This window comes from Hesperophylax consimilis, chromosome 2 (assembly GCF_061612785.1).
Source record: "Hesperophylax consimilis isolate HC1 chromosome 2, BYU_Hcon_1.0, whole genome shotgun sequence".
Taxonomy (NCBI): domain Eukaryota; kingdom Metazoa; phylum Arthropoda; class Insecta; order Trichoptera; family Limnephilidae; genus Hesperophylax; species Hesperophylax consimilis.
The window spans coordinates 38418440-38438823 of NC_142837.1; the positions used below are offsets into that span (position 1 = coordinate 38418440).

The window sequence follows — 20384 nt, forward strand, 5'->3', positions numbered from 1 at the left end:
TATAAATATAATCAGATGCTTTTGTGATTTATTGATACTTTTTTGCTTCATATCATATAGTACGAGAGCCCACGACCAAAATTTTTGTCTCATAGCAATACGGCCAAAACCGCATCAAATCGATAGATACGATTATCCTGAACTCGAAAATACCAATATCAGACATTTTCCGCGTAGCGTTTGATCTGACCGAATTTTCAAAATTGTCAAAGAATTTTACCGAACTGCATCATAGCAATATGTCTGATTTGCAGACTGTAGTTGAATGATAGTTCTGAGATACCGGAAACATATTTTTCAGACGTTAGTGGTGTAGCGCAAACCCGTAAAATCACTTAAAAAAATTAAAAATGAGACAAAAAAAATGTCTCATAGCAATACGTCTGAAAATCTTTTGTATTAGTAAATTTTGGTTATTTGATGCGAACAAAACAATTTTCAGACGGAAATGTGAACGCATTAAATTTTGAGACCGTTTTGAAAATGTTAACAAATTTTACCGATCGGTATCATAGCAATATGTCTGAAAATTGTTGGACATGATAAAATAAGTTGTCCACATGTGCAAAAAATTTATATCAGACAAATTAAGTGTAGCACCTTCTCTATCAGACAACTTTTTGATACTCAGATATCATTTAAAAATCGTATTGAGGCATCTTGAATTTTCTGTTACAAACCAATGAATACGTTGCGACCCTGAATTTATTAGATGATAATTAACAAAGAATTTACTCGAAACCGTAACATTGAAGTTGAAGGACTGAAATAAATCGCACAAAAGGAAACTGGGATGAAGTTGAAAAAAAAACGGTTTATTCAAAGTTACAAAATATTCTCGTATTCAATCGCTGTCGGATTCGGAATCGTCGTCTTCGAAATCACTCTCGACGTCGCTCGGGACAACTAAGTGAGCGTCGTTCCAACGTTTGGAGCAGCTGGCGAGTGAGCTGTATAATAGTAAGAAAGGGGCAGGAGCGTAACAAGCGCTGAGGCTGTTGAAATTAAATACTGATTGATTTGATAGTTTTGGTTTTATTTAAAGCACACTTGAGTAACTTTTACAAAAGAAATAAGTAATGACATCTGTCATCTGTCAAAGTACATATAATAGACAAGGGAGATTCTTGAATATCTATGAAGGCTGTAAATTTAAAAAAACATTTAACAGAGGCGTCGGCCAGGCGACTCCGAAACGTTATTTTCGTTTTTGGGAGTATATGCTACACTTAAAGTGTCTGAAAACAGGTTTTTGGTAATCATGGCAGCAATACGAAAAGTTGAAAAAAAAATTATCCGTATTGCTATGATACAGGTCGGCTAAATTTGTTGACATTTTCAAAAATGCGCTCAGGCTATATGCTACGCGCAAAATGTCTGAAAACAAACTTTTTCGTAATACAATTATAAAATCTATGTACATTTTCACTATCAGACGTATTGCTATAATACCGACTGTCTTTTTTTTTGACACAGCAGAAATGGCCTCCCACGCAGTTGCTACACTTTCGACCGTTACTACACACCTAGTCGGGTTCAGAATCATACAATCTAATGATTTAATAGGGTTTTTGCCGTATTGCTATGAGACATGGTTTTGGTCGTGGGCTCTCGTACTATAAAGAAACATCATTTGAAAAGGATCTATAACAAAAATTGAACATAAAAAATAAAATATTATTTTTTTTAAATGTTTTAAAAGATTTTTGAATTCTTCATGTAAAAAATGTTCAATAATAATTTTATTTATATATCTTTTTGACCAATGGGTTTTTTTATTTGATAATTTACATGCTATATTTTAGTAAGATTAATAAAAATAAAGTATATTTTACCGATAGTGAAATGTTACTTGACAATATAAATTCACATCAAATGATTTATGGTTGTCGCACACATCGGCTTGGCTTTGGGTTGGTACTGCCTCACTGCGCTAATTGCGCTAGCTTGTCGCGAGGCGAGACAATGCCGTTATGATGCTGATTAGTGAGCGTTGAGGTATGGAGTTTCATACAAATAATTATAACGGCTCGAGCTGAGGTGATGCTGATCTGGTGCCGGGGTGATATCTGTGCGATGACCTTGAGCATTGGGTTCTAATCAGTTTTTTTTAATAATTAGTTAAACTAAACTCCATTGTAAGTTTGAATAAACTCTGTTGTAAGTTTAAATATATTCTGTTTTTTAAATTCAGATTCAATAGCCTTATTTCAAAACAGTAAATTATTTCAAATTATCAGTAAATTTTTTCAAACCTTGTCTACATTGAAATTGTTGAGTTTTATACAAAGCAGTGTTAATATTTAACTTGCACATTTTGTTCTTCGTACTCAAAGCTAAGATGAATATACACACTATATTTATGCTTTACTGTTTGGCTCGATCGAACATGTTGACTTGAAAGCATGCTCGTCATTGCGTCCACATGCTCGAGCAGCTCGACACAGTATAGATATCAAATCGTCAATTTCTGTCGAACATCGAGCAAGAATTACGGCACTTGAAACTTTTTCATATCGAACAAAAAAACGTTTGGTGAGAAGGTACATACACACATTGAGACATGTTCAAATGAGCTTAAAACCATCGAGCATGAACGAGCGTGGGTACTTGGCTTTAGTTTTTCTCATATAATTACGAATATTTGTTAATAATTTTATAAAAGAGAAAAAGTAAATCATGGTAAACTGTCCCAAATAATCTTAGCCATATAATAGTACATATTTTGCTTCTTGTACGCATTCATAATTTAATAATTTAAAAAAAAATTTATTAAGTAATGATTTTATTTTAATTATACTTGAGCGAAACTGTAGGAAAAGCTTCAATTTTTCCAACACATATTTTCTGGTATTAACACACTTCGGACGGGAAAGGTATTTCTACCCGTTTGGTCGATTTTTGCTAAAGGACTGGAAGGGTATTTTTACCTTTTGCGCCGGCTTCACTTCAACGGCAGAAAAGAATAAATTATCCAATGTTTTTGTATGAATATTATATGCCAATCTCTTTCTAAAGGTCCCAACTATATGTTCATAGTTATCAAATCGAAATATAATTCTTCGAGTCTTTCGTGTACATCGGTATTTCAACAAAGGGACCTTTTATTATTGAATACTTGACACTTGATAAGCAATGCATTTGAAGATAAACGAAATAAGTAATTTTTCGGTTAGTCATTTTATAGCTTGGGTATGCTGAGTTAGTATGTAGAAATTTTTATTAAAATATTTTCATTTTTTTCGAAGATATAGCGAGGGACCTTTATTTTCGCCCGCCACCAGCGGCCCGCCGGCGCATAAGATACCCGCCTGAATTGTGTTAATAATGTAAACCGATTCGTAGTAAATATACTCGAAAATAGTGATTTCACTGATAACGTTGCCCTATCTGATAAACACACTACACTACGCAGGTCAAGTAAAAAGCTTGAACTTTTGAAGGCAAATTTCTGATATCATCGACGGCTTATCTTCGTGTGATTATCGATGATATTGAATGCCGTCAGATTAGCCTACCACTAAGTTATATTTTTTATGAATCAATTTATTTTGAATCGCCCATTATTAATACTATTTGTATAAAAACACTTAGGACTGGTTGTTTCGGTGAATTTGAACAATTCATCAAATTTCAACGTTCATTTTCGGGTTCGGTGAAAGTCCTATTCAAGTTCTGTTATTATATCATTGTAGGCTAGTTGCTTGACAAAACTGAAATAAAAACAGAACTTGAAAAAATCTTTCACAGAACTTGTAAATGAACGTTGAACTTTGATGAATTGTTCAAATTCTCCGAAACAACCCGTCCTTAGTATTTATTGACCAGTGGAACGCCGATTGGTCTCTGGAGGACATGCAAACGTTCTAATATTATCCATTTTAGAATAATTTGTGATGCGATTTTGACCTTAATGCTTCGAAAAATGTATGAAAAACAAAATCAGTATTATTTGCGATAATAAAACTTTAGGTTTCACTAATATTTTTCTGTTTTATGCTCCGGTCTTCAACAGGTTTATCTACAAGATACCATTGCAAATAAAATGTTTTCAGAGTTGTGTAAAAAATAATTGAGTCATGGGTTTTAAATTATTTTGGAAATATTTATAAAATACAATATGAAGTCTCCTGCGTTACCCGAGCTTTAGATAGAGTTTTCGAAATCAGACTCAGACTCTTGTTTTGAAGGTCGTGTGTGTAAAATTTCATCACTCTCGGAATAAAACTGTAGATTTGTATAAAAATCAATCAACGCAAAAATCAGTGTTCGCCACACGCCACAGATACTCTCCTTTATATAAATAGATTGTACTGCATTTAAAGCTATGTAAAACTGAAGAAAGGTTGATTATATGAAATCTCCGCCTGTTAGTATAATATGGTGTACGGAAATCTATGGTTTAATGTGTTTCAATGTACATATAATAATATGAAGTGTTAACCCCTCAGGCCTCTGGCATATTTCTAGTGTATTTCCACTTTACAATAAAATCCAAATAAATAAAAAACTAAAAAGATGATGAAAATAAATAAGCTTTCAAATTATATTGTTAGAGATAAACATATAATTTTTTAATGCAAACATGCAAAAAAAAATTAATGGTTCACTTTACGTTTTTTCATCTAAACACTGATCTAAAATATGACTGATAATGGAAAATAAACATATTTTGTTAGACTAATGTATTATAAATATTATTGTCATCTCACTTTTTTTATCCTTTTATATAAAAATAATTTGTAAAAAAGTCACAAAGTTTCATAAATTGTCTCAAATTGCGGTCGGAACCTTTGCTTTCATTATTGTGCACATTTTAATTCTACTGTAGTTAACTTCTAGATTTGAATATAAAGCGTAGTGTTTTGTCTGTCTAACATTGTTTAAATCATATTTCTCACTATGACATTAAGGGAGATTACACCTCTTTCTGTGATGATCTGTTCCCAGAAGCGAACAAATTGACTAACGGTAATAGCTGTTCGTTTGCAAAACCGAACAAATTTGGCTGAGGGGTTAGTAATTTTTTTTTTTTTTCAAAAACATGCTAATCCTGAGAATGAAATGCTTTCCCATCGAAGACTTAAAATTTTACTGAAATGGCTTTAGCTTTGTTTAGTGGCCTGACCTGAGCCGGCAAGATCTCTTAACATCCTTCTATACTCTGTACTGTATATATGTATTTCTCCCTATTTTAATTTATCTCCAAACATTACCCATTCTATTTCCATTGCATGAAAAAAAAATTATGATCAATATATTGATCATAATTTTTTTTTCATATTATATATAATATATTGCCAATAATTATTTGTTCAAATTACAATCAAGGACATTAAGTAGGTAGGTACGGCTTTTTTGGTAACATTTTTCATCTTCATCACAAATAGTAATTAACCAAACTGAAAATAATTACATTCATTCTTCATGCCTCACTAAATAATCTAATTCTTAAATCAACTGTGACTAAAAGATTTAGTTTGATAGATTTAAGCATTGAATTATTTATTTTGTACAGCTAAAAAACAAACAAACTAATGGCATCATTGTCTGTCTGTTGTGTTAATGGATATTTACCATTGTTCTAGTTTGAATTATCTGTTAAATAACTACATTCTAAATTGATTATTTTCGTGTAGTATTGCTTGAGAATTTCTGTTGCTTTTCCTTAAAACTACTATTAATGTGGTGTTTGACAGGAAAAATACATACAAAAATACACTTAAAACTGGAAGGCTTGCTGCAAAACATGCTAAACACTTATTTTCTGAAAAAGAATACATTTCACATTTTTATCTGTATAGCATCATAGCCCATTTATTTAGAGTTTTTCCTGACAGCAGTGTGAATAATCAATTTAAGTGACAAAAGGAATTATTGTTCATAAACAGAGATATTTACAAGCTACGTTAATGACGTCAACACAAGTAGCCTACCCGTATGCTACTGTTTAAAGGTAGTTTCCGTACATGGCGCTACCCAAATCATATTGAACTTATTGAATTAATACAATGTCAAGTGACTCGAGCGACGAAGACAGTAATATTGTTCTTCTTTACATTTACAAGTATAAAAATGTTCTAAAAGAAGATTTTGGGTTCACTCGTACAAAGAAATAAATGTTAATCGTACGGCATTCGTCGCTGCTAAGGAACTACACGAGAATGATGTCAAATTGACTTTTCTTTCCAACCTCAACCATGCCTTCTCCGTTAAATCCTTTCTAACGTGCTCCATTAAATTATAGTTGTATAAACATGGTTATTTTCACACCTCCAGAACAACCAAATGACCGGTCGGTGGCAGAGTTGACATCGCGCTTGGGTTCCACTCGGGCGTAGTGTGTTCAATTCCTCGGCTGGCTAAGTCCTCCATCACAACACAAGCAACATTTTCAGCTTACTGTGGTGGTAGTAGGAGATTTTCAAATATTGTCAGGTTATTCGTAACCCGGGATTGTTTGTCTTTCTTTTAAAAAAAAATAAATTAATATTTACATTCAAATCATGTTCGGCCATCATCAGATGCGAATGCAACTCGCTTAGCTTGCTATCAGCACTGTTAGTAGCGTGCAACTGACGTCACAGACGTAGTCGACGCATCGTATACGAACACTAGCAATGGCGGATACTCGTGAACGGCGTTATCTCTGTGTACGAATGGCCTTAGTCATTTAAAAGAAACTGTCAACTTAATTGATTTTTCAGATCTGTTATACTTAATTAAGTTATGCTTGCCTGGGTGACCGGATAAATCATCAAAATGATAATTCATCACATCTTTAAAAAGTTATAAAAAGTCATGGAAAGTGATGAAACAAAAACTTTATTAAGTAGGAAAAGTTAGGTGTAAATTTTTTTTTTTCATTGTTTCTAATGACTTTATATCACTTTTTAAAGGTGTGTTGAATTGTCACTGTGTTGAGTTATCATGGAACTGCTTGCCTGATCAAATTCCTAATTGACTCCATCTCTTCTGCCCTCACCACCTCAAATATATCATAATCACGAATCATTGTCGATTAATTAAAAAAAAACTGTTTTTGTTATTTTTTAATGTTAATCTTTTCAGGGAGAATATGCCGTCACACTTCAAAATCAAGGAATACTGTCCCCTGGTCTTCAGGAACTTGAGAGAGAGGTTTGGCATTGATGACCAGGACTATAAAGAATCCATGACAAGGTAAAAATTATTATTATTTTTCTTTATCAATGGTATTTTTTTTCTCCAAAATGCCAGTTATTTTTTGGTATATATTCAGAGGCATGCCACATCCTTACCACCTTACTAATAAACGTGTTTTAAATTTTGCACTGCTGATATAAACAAGAATTTATTATACGTTAATGGTTGTTTATCAGTTTTGTAAAATTTAAAACACGTTTATTAGTAAGGTCCATAATATGCAAAAATTATTTTTAAAACACTCTGTGTCAGCTTAATTATGACGAGAAACAACTATTTCAGTCTATGGAGTAGCCAAATAATGGATTTTTATTAATATTTGATATATTCGTCATGTTAATTTTGCGGTCATCTTACTATTGATGTGACATACATGACAGTGTTTTTAGGTTGGTTTTTCTTTCCTTTTTAATAAAACCCAAACTAAAAACATGTTGTGTAAAGTAGGTTCTTAGTTTGGGTTAAAAAAAAAACTTACTTAATAACGTGTTTGTTTTAAATAATTTGTGCGTATCATCGAATGAGGTGCCTCTGGACCTTTATTTTTTTATGTTGTTTCTCGCATACAATTAATTTATTATTTTATGATGTCTTTTATCTATGTGATGTATGTTTTAAAATTACATACATACATTTTTATTTATTTACCTTAGTTCTCTGCAATTTGAGATTTGTTGTCTCAAAAATACATATTCCAAGTCTGAAAAACACATCTTAGGACCCCTGCACATGAGCAACTTTAGTTGCGGTGACATTTGGCAACTACGGGATTTTCCAATAAGAGGTGTTATTTTGAATAGCCCGCTATTTCGGTAGATGTTACTTTTGAAACTGTCATTTTTTTACATTTGACAAGTAGAAACTACGCCATTAATAAAAATAGAACGATACACGCTTCAACAACGCATTGAAATGATTAAAATTCACTTGAATGAATCAAATGCAAATCATCTTGAGGGATGAGGCCCATTTTCACCTCGGTGGCTTCGTCAACAGGCAAAATTGTCGCATCTGGGGCTCGGAAAACCCAAGAGTTATTGTTGATAAGCCTCTCTATCCTCAACGTGTGACTGTTTGGTGCGGTTTATGGTCCGGCGGAGTCATTGGACCTTTTTCGAAAATGAGGCTGGAGCAACAGTTACGGTGAATGGATTGCGCTATCGAGAGATGATTAATGATTTTTTATGGCTGGAATTGGAAGGTATTGATCTGGACAACGTTTACTTTCAACAAGACGGCGCTACGTGCCACACAAGCAACGAAACCATTGATCTTTTACAATTGAATATCAAAATAACACCTCTTATTGGAAAACCCTGTATTTCAAAATTCATACAAATTTTTAAAAAGTCTCCATAGTGTCGCGTCGCTTCATACCTCCATATGCGGTAGTGAATTTTGATGCACGCAACTGTTGCCTGCTATTTTACCTAGGCATTTAAATTCTTTAATTTTTTAAAGCACATTGTTATGATCATTAACCACAACGTATATGTCATACATTGACAGTTTTAATGTATGAAAATGGTCAAAATTTGCATTCTAGAGTATACATCCAATTGTTTAGCTGGTATTAAGCATACAAGTACCTACCTATTTTTAAAACCTCTTTATCAGTAATTAAATACATAGTATTAAGTATCTTACTAAGATAATAAATGCAGAGAAGAATTTTGTTTACTTTTTATCTCTATTTTTAATATTGTGCTGCATTATTTAATCAGAAGAAATTGTTATTAAATGGCACAAGGTGACTTATCGAACAACAGCATTTCAGCTAATTCGTTTGTTTTACGCCATTCGCCCGTCAGGTTTGCAAACCCCGCCAACTATCTGTTTCCGCGCCAACGCAAGGCTTCGCGGCGCATCAAGCGATCCGAGACAGCCCCCATTCCGATAACTGTCCGGCGTAATGCGCCCAAAGAATCACACAATTCGTACGATAACATATTTTTCGATGCCACCTCGTTTGTGCGAAGAGGACTGTCGATCAAGAGGCTAAGGTCAGGGTGACGAGAGAGTGCACCATTTCCCGCCTGACTTTCATTCCCAATAATAATACTTAGAAAACAACCGTAAATTCATTTTCCTTTTCATTCTCAAAATTACTATCAGTAACGTGAAGTGATTGTTCTCAATGGACGAGCAGTGAGATTCTCCAAAAAAAGATTTTTAAAAGAAGGTACCCATGTTTTAATAAATTTTGTACTCAGTTGAGGTACCTTACCAACAAGATAAGCAATAGCAACACCTGCTGCTAATATCGTGATTAAAAAAAGAAGCATTTTCAGAATCCAAAGCAAACGTGATCTTCAACAGGCAAACTGCCACTGCAAGCTTGAGTGTGTAAAGTAAACAGTTTCAACCTTTATGTACCGGATGGTAAAAATTATCGGCGATCCGAAGGGGGTCACTAGGGTCCCCCATAAAATCGAAAACTTAATATTCCCTTTCCAGTAAAACTTGATGACGGATATTATGTAGTTACTTCCTACCGTTTTAACCGGACATCGCCCATCTTCGTCCAAAAAAGATCAAATATATATTTTTGTAGCCCTTTGGGGCCGTTCAAGTATTACGTAAGCAGATTTATTACAATTATTTACCCCCTCTTCCCCCTTGTCAGCAAAAGTAAGCAAAGCTCTTACCCCCCCCCCCCCTCCCATGCTTACGTAAAAATTGGTACCTATATGCATTTTTCTGTTAATGTATTCTGTTTTTTAAGCGAGTACCTAAACGTATTAATTATTTGTGGGAATCCCCGAATATGTATTCGGTTTTCAAACATAGACAATGTGTGGGTTGCCAATGTGTAAAAAAAAAAAACTACTGCTTAGCAGTGCTGACGTAATCACTATCTCGACCCCCCCACCCCCCCATGTCATCAAAAATAAGCAAAGCAAAGACCCCCCTGCCCCCCTATAGTGCTTACATAATACTTGAACGGCCCCTTTTCAATAAAATCCTTTACAACTGTATTAGTGCCTTGCTTGCGGCGAGGTAATTTTATTGTAAGTAAGTAAGTTTTGTTGTTAAGTACTGTGGGTCCTGGTAATTTCGTCAGAATTTGATAGATATTATTTAACATCTTAAAAAATAGTAAAGAAATAATTTTTTTTAAAAACAACTTAGATATCACTCAAAACTCTCATTTGGGGTAAGTGTATTACCCCCTTCTCAAAGGGAATGTTAAAGCAGATCTAACCTTGATAAGGCAAACTGCTGGCATATTTTAAAAATTTGAGCAAATCTGAAACCTCAAAGACAAGCTGCTGCTAATCGGAGGCCTTATGTAGCAATTTCAGAATGAAAGCAAATCTGACCTTGATAGGCAAAATATCGCTGATATCTAGAATGCATAAAATGCAGGCAAATCTGAACTTGATAAGGCAAACTGCCGCTGAAAGAATGTTTAAAGTAATAAAGTAGAAATTTAAAATTCAAATGTGTGTTTTTCATTTGAAAATCACTGACTGTTTAAATCAGGGCTGTCCAAACTACGGCCCGCGGGCCGCATGCGGCCCGCGGTTTAGATTATTGCGGCCCATTGAACCTTTTTTTAACCGACTTCAAAAAAAAGTCCGGAAACAGGAATTGATTTTTTTAAGCTCCTCGCTGAACGTTTCCCGAAACTGACGAATTTCGGGCAAAAAATGGGCTCGATGATGGGCAGTACCTACCTTTGTGAAAGTGCATATTCAACAATGAAGTTTATTAAATCGAAATACAGGTCTTCATTGACAGATACTTCACTTAAACATGCACTGCGCCTAGCTACCACTAGTATTGAGGTTGATGTTGACAGAATTGTAAAAGACAAATTAATGAAAAAGTAGATAATAAAATAACGATATTACGTATTATTACCAGTATTTTATTTTTATAAATATTTTGCGGCCCACCAATGTATTTAGTCTTTTTTATTGGCCCTGGGTCCCATCTAGTTTGGACACCCCTGGTTTAAATCATACATAGGTATTTAGTTTCAAAATGATGTATTCAAAACTTGCTTTTTTCTCTTTAAAATCTTTAAATGTTAATACATTTTTGAAGAATCTCATTGCTTCCCCATTGAAAAAGTCACCAAACACCAGTGCTAATTACCCTGCTGAGATTAATCATATTTTTTTGTCCCAAGTCTGTGTGTGACATAATATACTGTACTACATACACATGTAATAAATACATAATCAGTTGTTCCTTCTTCGTGTTTTCTGTTTGAACATCTTTGTGAAAATAATAAAACTGAACCATAGACTTACAAATTGATAGACTTGTCCTAACATGAAATCTGCTCACATTGAAATGACCAGACCCTGCGCAAAATGTAAAGTTTTCGAACCTATGGCAACGGTTTGTGCAACACAGTCCACTGTGGAACTTTTCTGCGCAGGATCTGAATGTTAATTTTTAAACAAACCGCCTGGTGTAGCGATGCTAAAAATGAGTGAGATGGCTAAATTATAACACATTTGTAAAAGTGTCTAACTAAATGGTGTAACAAAATATTCTATTTTGGAAACAAGCCCGAACTTATGTTTACCTGATTTGGGATTTGTAGTTAAATTTTTTTACGCAGTCAGCAATTTGTGCGCCATTGTAAAAAGGAGTAGTAATTTGTAAGCAGATTTTATTTTCGTGAACTCAGTAGTGCTTGTATACTGTCAGATTAATGTATTGAAAAATCGCAAAGGATGATGGTCATGCCCCCATCCCGCGCTCCGCGCTCTTGGTTTTTTCCTCTTTCCCCAATTTGCTGGTCTATCAATTTAAATGTCTATGAACTGAATCTATTATGATGGCTCTCCGTTCTTCCAGAAGATGACATCATATTGTGACCCATGTGTTTGATATTTATACTGCTGAGTTATTGTTTTTTTGTCAGTCATGATTCATTCCTTTTTGTTTTAAAACTAACACACTGATGACATCAATATGTATAATATTATAGAGACAACCTCTATAGCGCAATGGTCAGGTGGCGGCAGTGGATATAATTTCCACAGTGGTGAAAACAAACTTTTATTTTTTTATATATAGGTACTGCTAGTGTTGTGATGTTGATTGTATGTTTTGAATAGGGTAGACCACATTTGAAAAATCAATGATAATTTAACCAAACAGCGAATTTTTCATTTCGGTGACCACGGACCTGATAAACGTTGACCCATTTGTTACAGTAAAAATCATATTTCCAGAAATTTATACATGGTTTTGATGCTTTTCTCCTTTCTTAATTTGTAATTTTTTAAACTCAGTCCTAATGCAATTTAAGTGTTTAAGGTTAAACGTAACATACATTATAATCTACTCATTCATAGATGGCGTTAATTGAATTTTTTATTAAAGTACACTTTTTGCTAATCAAAGTCAAATTATTTGTTTGCGTATTATATGCACACTAAATATTGTATTTGTATGCCTTTCTTAAAACAATTGAGTTTTTATACGGACTAAACTATTAATTCATATTGCATCAGTACGGGCGCAAACAAATAATTCAACTTCATGTTTTAAAGCATCAAATAATTAAATTAACGCCATCTATGAACTCGTAGATTATAAAGTATGTTACATTTAACCTTAAGAATAATCTTAATTGGTAAATGCATACTTCAAAATTAATTTTTAAATATCAGAAAATGCTTAAATTTTTTTAATTTTCATGTCTGTTTTTTCTTGTGTTCATTATGTTATGTAGGTGCCCCCCAATAATGACTGCTCAGCTGTCGTAAGGAACATAAATTTATATTTTCTAAAAAATATTAATGAATTTTTTTTTAAGCTCTACAGTTTTGACTTTCGCTAAAGAGAATATGCAATTTCAGGAAAAACCTAGCATTTAATATTGACGCGATGACCACATGTTTGTTTTATTTGCATTGTCACTTACTCACAGTAAAAAACCTGTCTCGATGTGTATAATAATATGACAATTTATTAAATTATTACCCATTTTATTGTTTGTTTGAGTTTTTTTTTCAAGTTTTGTTACTGTTTTGCTTTCAAGCATGAGTCATTCTCTAAATTGACTATGGGAAGAGATTTTTTTTTGTCCAAATGTGATTGTGTATGCCAGAATTAATTAAAAGCGATGCTCTCGCAGCAACTGGGCTGTTTTATAGCTGTCATCTTCTATTAAGTTCCCATCTGCAACATGAGGACTGGTGATTACATCTCTAGTTATTTGTTAAGTGTTCTAGAAAAAATTAAATTAATTCAGTATTTGAATGGAAGTATATTTCTTTGTTGTGGCCTGTTACCAAAGGGTAAATATAAGCAATATGTTTGATTGTGGATATCTGGTTTTGTTAAATTAATTCAGTTTTTGAATGAAAGTACATTTCTTTGTTGTGGCCATTTACCAAAGGGTAAATGTAAGCAATATGTTTAATAGATAACTTTGTTGCGGCCATTTACCAAAGGGTAAATGTAAACAATAAGTTTAATAGATAACTTTGTTGCGGCCATTTACCAAAGGGTAAATGTAAGCAATATGTTTAATAGATAACTTTGTTGCGGCCATTTACCAAAGGGTAAATGTAAGCAATATGTTTAATAGATAACATTGTTGCGGCCATTTACCAAAGGGTAAATGTAAGCAATATGTTTAATAGATAACTTTGTTGCGGCCATTTACCAAAGGGTAAATGTAAACAATAAGTTTAATAGATAACTTTGTTGCGGCCATTTACCAAAGGGTAAATGTAAGCAATATGTTTAATAGATAACTTTGTTGCGGCCATTTACCAAAGGGTAAATGTAAGCAATATGTTTAATAGATAACATTGTTGCGGCCATTTACCAAAGGGTAAATGTAAGCAATATGTTTAATAGATAACTTTGTTGTGGCCATTTGCCAAAGGGTAAATGTAAGCGATATGTTTTTAATAGATAACTTTTTTGCGTACATTTACCAAAGGGTAAATGTACGCAATATGTTTAATATAACTGAATGCAGTAGTCACGAATAAGCCAGGCTAGTTGCGATAGAAAGGACAAATTCTTGTGTGTTGTAAAAATATTTATGATTGAATTACTTTTTATTATTTAAGTGGAGTGCAACTAGATGGAGAGAGAAGAATAAAAGATAAATATCAATTAATAGGATCAAATGCATGATTCAGATCATGTAAGGAATTGCAAGATTTCAACCTTCATATTATAACCTGCCATCCTTTATACACAGTGTCCGGAAACTCATAGTACAAGCGGGTAACTGGTGAATTTACATCACATTTGAAGTTATTTTGTGATATAACTTTTTTTGATTTGAGCTTTCGTTTTCAAGTAAATCGAGTCTGAAGTTGAAATTTTATATTTTATTTTTGGAATAACTTAATGAGTGAAACTTCAAATTGTAATATTTAATCATTGAAGACAATATTACAATTTGAGGTTTTACTCTTAAGTTATTACAAAAATAAAATATTCATGCTGAAAAGTCAATAAATGTCGCACATGAAAAAATTATATATTTATCCAAGACACTATCTAGATTTCATTTAGTTCGGGAAAAATACTTTCCATCATACACAAAGATAGCAACCAATAAAAATATGCGTAAGTATGAAATGGTTAAAAATGTCCAAAAGAAATAGGTTTGAATTAGCTCAATGGTAGAGCAGAGCCAAGGTCAAGGTTCTGGGTTCAATTTATAGATGCAACCGTATCTTTTTCTTGTAGTGATTTATTTTTGGGGTATTGTGCCGTGTTGCGCTACCTCCGTTAGCCAACATTTCGGACAGCATTACAGTGTCCATCATCAGACCACACACATCTGCCCTGATGGTGGACACTATAATGCTGTCCGAAACGTTGGCGGCTGTGAAAATCTCAAATTGTTTCGTTTCGTTTGAGAGTCACAATGATAAAATTTTATAGGTCAAATTTTAAAAAAATTGCTAGGGGTTTAATATCAACAGTATAATGTCATTAAAATTAAATTGCATACTTCTAAGTATTCAAAAAAAAAATTGTAATGGTTAATTCGGTTACGAAAAGAAAAAAAAATTCTCAGATCAGAAAAGAAAAGTTGTTTAGGGTTCTTGATGTGATGAAGATTCACCTTTTTCCCGATTGTAATAAGTGTTTCTGGAGAGAATGTATAATGCAAAATGTAGTAATTAATTTATCACGTTTATAATTAATTTGTGGCTATTTTCAGATCCCAGCCAACTCCCGAAGAATCCACCGGCTCTGGTAAATCGGGAGCCAAGTTCTACCAAAGCTACGACAGGCTCTTCATCATTAAAACCCTCACTTCGGAGGAAGTTGAACGCATGCACTCATTCTTGAAGCATTACCATCCCGTACGTATACTTCTTCCTTATAGTATATATGTTTACAGTAGAGCCCGTCTTTCCTTATACCGAGGCCGCTAACACTATGTTTTTCTGTAGTTACGTAAGATCGCTTGCGCCATGTCCATGCTACTCTGTGCTGCACGTGGATCACATGGTGTTTGATCAATTAAGTCAAAATTAAAAATTGAAACTTTAACCATAGTGCAAAAATGTGCCATATTGGATAATTTGAAAAATGGAGTGTCTGCAACTTGCCTTTCATTAACCACTCAGAACATTAGAACGTCAAAAGACGTAAATATTTTAATAGCGGTCAAGACATTAGAACGTCTTTTCACGTAAACGCGCGAGATTTTACAAAAATCGATTTATTTCCATCACTAGTCTACGGATTGCCATGATTTAAAAACAGAGTATCGATAATGAATAACGCTACGCGTCTGTATTCAAGAATATCTATGGAACGTAGAAGTGCATTATCTAAGCCGATTGAATCTGTCATCTTGTTCGTTCATAATTTATTGCGTTTCTAAATAATTTATTAAAAATATTTTAGTTTGGACGGTTAATATTTTGAGGTGACTAATAGTTTTTAATTATATTTCTTCAATATATAAAGTGTTATTTCTTTATTATACTCAGAAAAAAGTACATTTTTCACGGCTTTGAAATAATGGTAAGCGATTCTTACATATTTTTGACGTTTTCATAAAATGTATATTTAGAAACGCAAATATTTACGTATAAATACACAATGCGATAGTGGATTTCATAATCTTTCTAAAACATTTTTTAGAATGAGGCTACGTTTCCCAAAACATGAGTTATGAAGCTTTTAGCAAAACTCGTAAATAACACAAAAATTATCACGTTTTGACAGTTCTCAAAGGAACACATAGAAAAAAAATGTCTTTGTCGGAGAGGTTAAGTATAATGTATTTAAAATAAGTTCACAATATAATTGTCTCAAGCAAACAGCTGTTTTATTTTATTTTTCTGTCTAACAAAAGGCTCTGCCACATGTATACTTCGGAGCGGTGATACGTGTGTCAGAGCCTATACTATAATCCTAACGCTTTGTAAGTCCGAACAGGTGTTATTTTTCATTAGCTTGGATTATCAAGACTAATGTATATATATATATATATATACATATATATAAATTTTATATTGCAGAAATCTTCATTCATCTTTTTTTCTCCATTCTTTATGATGTCCAAATGCATCATTCCTTTTTATGAAAATTAGAGTGTTACAATTTGTTTCATTTTTGATAATGGCCCGCAAATGTAAACATTGAGCAGTTGTATCTCATGGTTGACCCTTTTGGTGCGTTAATTGTTTTATCATAGTTTGATAAGAGACGGTCTTCAAAGTGCAACATGTAAAGTATTTTTTTCTGATTAAGGCATTTTTAATATTAAACACTTAATTTATGCGTACATTTATTTTTGGTTTATTTTGAGAAAATCCTAGATGAAATTACTCAACCCTAAAATATAAATAGAATTGTAATTGTTTTTAAACAAATAATTCAAATAAACTTCAAGATTTTTTATGTAGTTTTACGAGTCTGTAAATATTCATTTTTATCGTCTCCTGTAAAGTTTTCATTTTGTTGCTTGAAGGGTTTACCAAATCATAGGCGATGTGTAACCCTTAAGGTGCATTAATTGTTTTTTTTCATAGTTTGATAAGAAATGTCAATAATCAATGGAAAAATAAAGTAATAATTCCACTTATTTTTGCAGTCGTGTTTTTTATATCTCTTATAGGTTATTCATTCAATTTTTGTATCCTGATGAAGGAATCGTCGATTCCCTAACAAGTTGATTTGTATCATTAAAACAGTAGTTGTTAAAACTAAATGTTTCATTATTAATTAATTACGTCTTTAACAGTCAATAAAATTGAATTCTTTGCATTCCCTCTTTAATCACACTTTCTACATTTTTATTTACGAAACATATAATTTAGTTGTTTATTTCAGTATATAGTTGAAAGACACGGAAAGACTCTGCTGCCACAATACCTGGGCTTGTACAGGATAACAGTGGACGGCATCGAACATTACCTGGTGGCCATGAGGAATGTCTTCTCCAACCACCTCACTATTCACAGGTAGGCTGTGTTATCATATCTTGTCACAACCATCATTCAGTACTTAGTGGAAAGACTCTGCTGCCACAATACCTGGGCTTGTACAGGATAACAGTGGACGGCATCGAACATTACCTGGTGGCCATGAGGAATGTCTTCTCCAACCACCTCACTATTCACAGGTAGGCTGTGTTATCATATCTTGTCACAACCATCATTCAGTACTTAGTGGAAAGACTCTGCTGCCACAATACCTGGGCTTGTACAGGATAACAGTGGACGGCATCGAACATTACCTGGTGGCCATGAGGAATGTCTTCTCCAACCACCTCACTATTCACAGGTAGGCTGTGTTATCATATCTTGTCACAACCATCATTCAGTACTTAGTGGAAAGACTCTGCTGCCACAATACCTGGGCTTGTACAGGATAACAGTGGACGGCATCGAACATTACCTGGTGGCCATGAGGAATGTCTTCTCCAACCACCTCACTATTCACAGGTAGGCTGTGTTATCATATCTTGTCACAACCATCATTCAGTACTTAGTGGAAAGACTCTGCTGCCACAATACCTGGGCTTGTACAGGATAACAGTGGACGGCATCGAACATTACCTGGTGGCCATGAGGAATGTCTTCTCCAACCACCTCACTATTCACAGGTAGGCTGTGTTATCATATCTTGTCACAACCATCATTCAGTACTTAGTGGAAAGACTCTGCTGCCACAATACCTGGGCTTGTACAGGATAACAGTGGACGGCATCGAACATTACCTGGTGGCCATGAGGAATGTCTTCTCCAACCACCTCACTATTCACAGGTAGGCTGTGTTATCATATCTTGTCACAACCATCATTCAGTACTTAGTGGAAAGACTCTGCTGCCACAATACCTGGGCTTGTACAGGATAACAGTGGACGGCATCGAACATTACCTGGTGGCCATGAGGAATGTCTTCTCCAACCACCTCACTATTCACAGGTAGGCTGTGTTATCATATCTTGTCACAACCATCATTCAGTACTTAGTGGAAAGACTCTGCTGCCACAATACCTGGGCTTGTACAGGATAACAGTGGACGGCATCGAACATTACCTGGTGGCCATGAGGAATGTCTTCTCCAACCACCTCACTATTCACAGGTAGGCTGTGTTATCATATCTTGTCACAACCATCATTCAGTACTTAGTGGAAAGACTCTGCTGCCACAATACCTGGGCTTGTACAGGATAACAGTGGACGGCATCGAACATTACCTGGTGGCCATGAGGAATGTCTTCTCCAACCACCTCACTATTCACAGGTAGGCTGTGTTATCATATCTTGTCACAACCATCATTCAGTACTTAGTGGAAAGACTCTGCTGCCACAATACCTGGGCTTGTACAGGATAACAGTGGACGGCATCGAACATTACCTGGTGGCCATGAGGAATGTCTTCTCCAACCACCTCACTATTCACAGGTAGGCTGTGTTATCATATCTTGTCACAACCATCATTCAGTACTTAGTGGAAAGACTCTGCTGCCACAATACCTGGGCTTGTACAGGATAACAGTGGACGGCATCGAACATTACCTGGTGGCCATGAGGAATGTCTTCTCCAACCACCTCACTATTCACAGGTAGGCTGTGTTATCATATCTTGTCACAACCATCATTCAGTACTTAGTGGAAAGACTCTGCTGCCACAATACCTGGGCTTGTACAGGATAACAGTGGACGGCATCGAACATTACCTGGTGGCCATGAGGAATGTCTTCTCCAACCACCTCACTATTCACAGGTAGGCTGTGTTATCATATCTTGTCACAACCATCATTCAGTACTTAGTGGAAAGACTCTGCTGCCACAATACCTGGGCTTGTACAGGATAACAGTGGACGGCATCGAACATTACCTGGTGGCCATGAGGAATGTCTTCTCCAACCACCTCACTATTCACAGGTAGGCTGTGTTATCATATCTTGTCACAACCATCATTCAGTACTTAGTGGAAAGACTCTGCTGCCACAATACCTGGGCTTGTACAGGATAACAGTGGACGGCATCGAACATTACCTGGTGGCCATGAGGAATGTCTTCTCCAACCACCTCACTATTCACAGGTAGGCTGTGTTATCATATCTTGTCACAACCATCATTCAGTACTTAGTGGAAAGACTCTGCTGCCACAATACCTGGGCTTGTACAGGATAACAGTGGACGGCATCGAACATTACCTGGTGGCCATGAGGAATGTCTTCTCCAACCACCTCACTATTCACAGGTAGGCTGTGTTATCATATCTTGTCACAACCATCATTCAGTACTTAGTGGAAAGACTCTGCTGCCACAATACCTGGGCTTGTACAGGATAACAGTGGACGGCATCGAACATTACCTGGTGGCCATGAGGAATGTCTTCTCCAACCACCTCACTATTCACAGGTAGGCTGTGTTATCATATCTTGTCACAACCATCATTCAGTACTTAGTGGAAAGACTCTGCTGCCACAATACCTGGGCTTGTACAGGATAACAGTGGACGGCATCGAACATTACCTGGTGGCCATGAGGAATGTCTTCTCCAACCACCTCACTATTCACAGGTAGGCTGTGTTATCATATCTTGTCACAACCATCATTCAGTACTTAGTGGAAAGACTCTGCTGCCACAATACCTGGGCTTGTACAGGATAACAGTGGACGGCATCGAACATTACCTGGTGGCCATGAGGAATGTCTTCTCCAACCACCTCACTATTCACAGGTAGGCTGTGTTATCATATCTTGTCACAACCATCA

At 34.9% G+C, this 20384-nt stretch overlaps 1 protein-coding gene across 1 annotated transcript in view; it reads left to right on the forward strand.

Moving 5' to 3' along the window:
• Positions 1 to 20384, forward strand: part of PIP4K (phosphatidylinositol 5-phosphate 4-kinase) — a 44695-nt gene that overhangs the window by 14809 nt on the left and 9502 nt on the right. Inside the window, exons 3-6 of the mRNA XM_089642815.1 lie at positions 7072 to 7182; positions 8997 to 9188; positions 15353 to 15497; positions 17482 to 17612. Of these exons, the coding sequence (XP_089498941.1) occupies positions 7072 to 7182; positions 8997 to 9188; positions 15353 to 15497; positions 17482 to 17612 (579 nt within the window). The remainder of the gene's footprint in view (positions 1 to 7071; positions 7183 to 8996; positions 9189 to 15352; positions 15498 to 17481; positions 17613 to 20384) is intronic.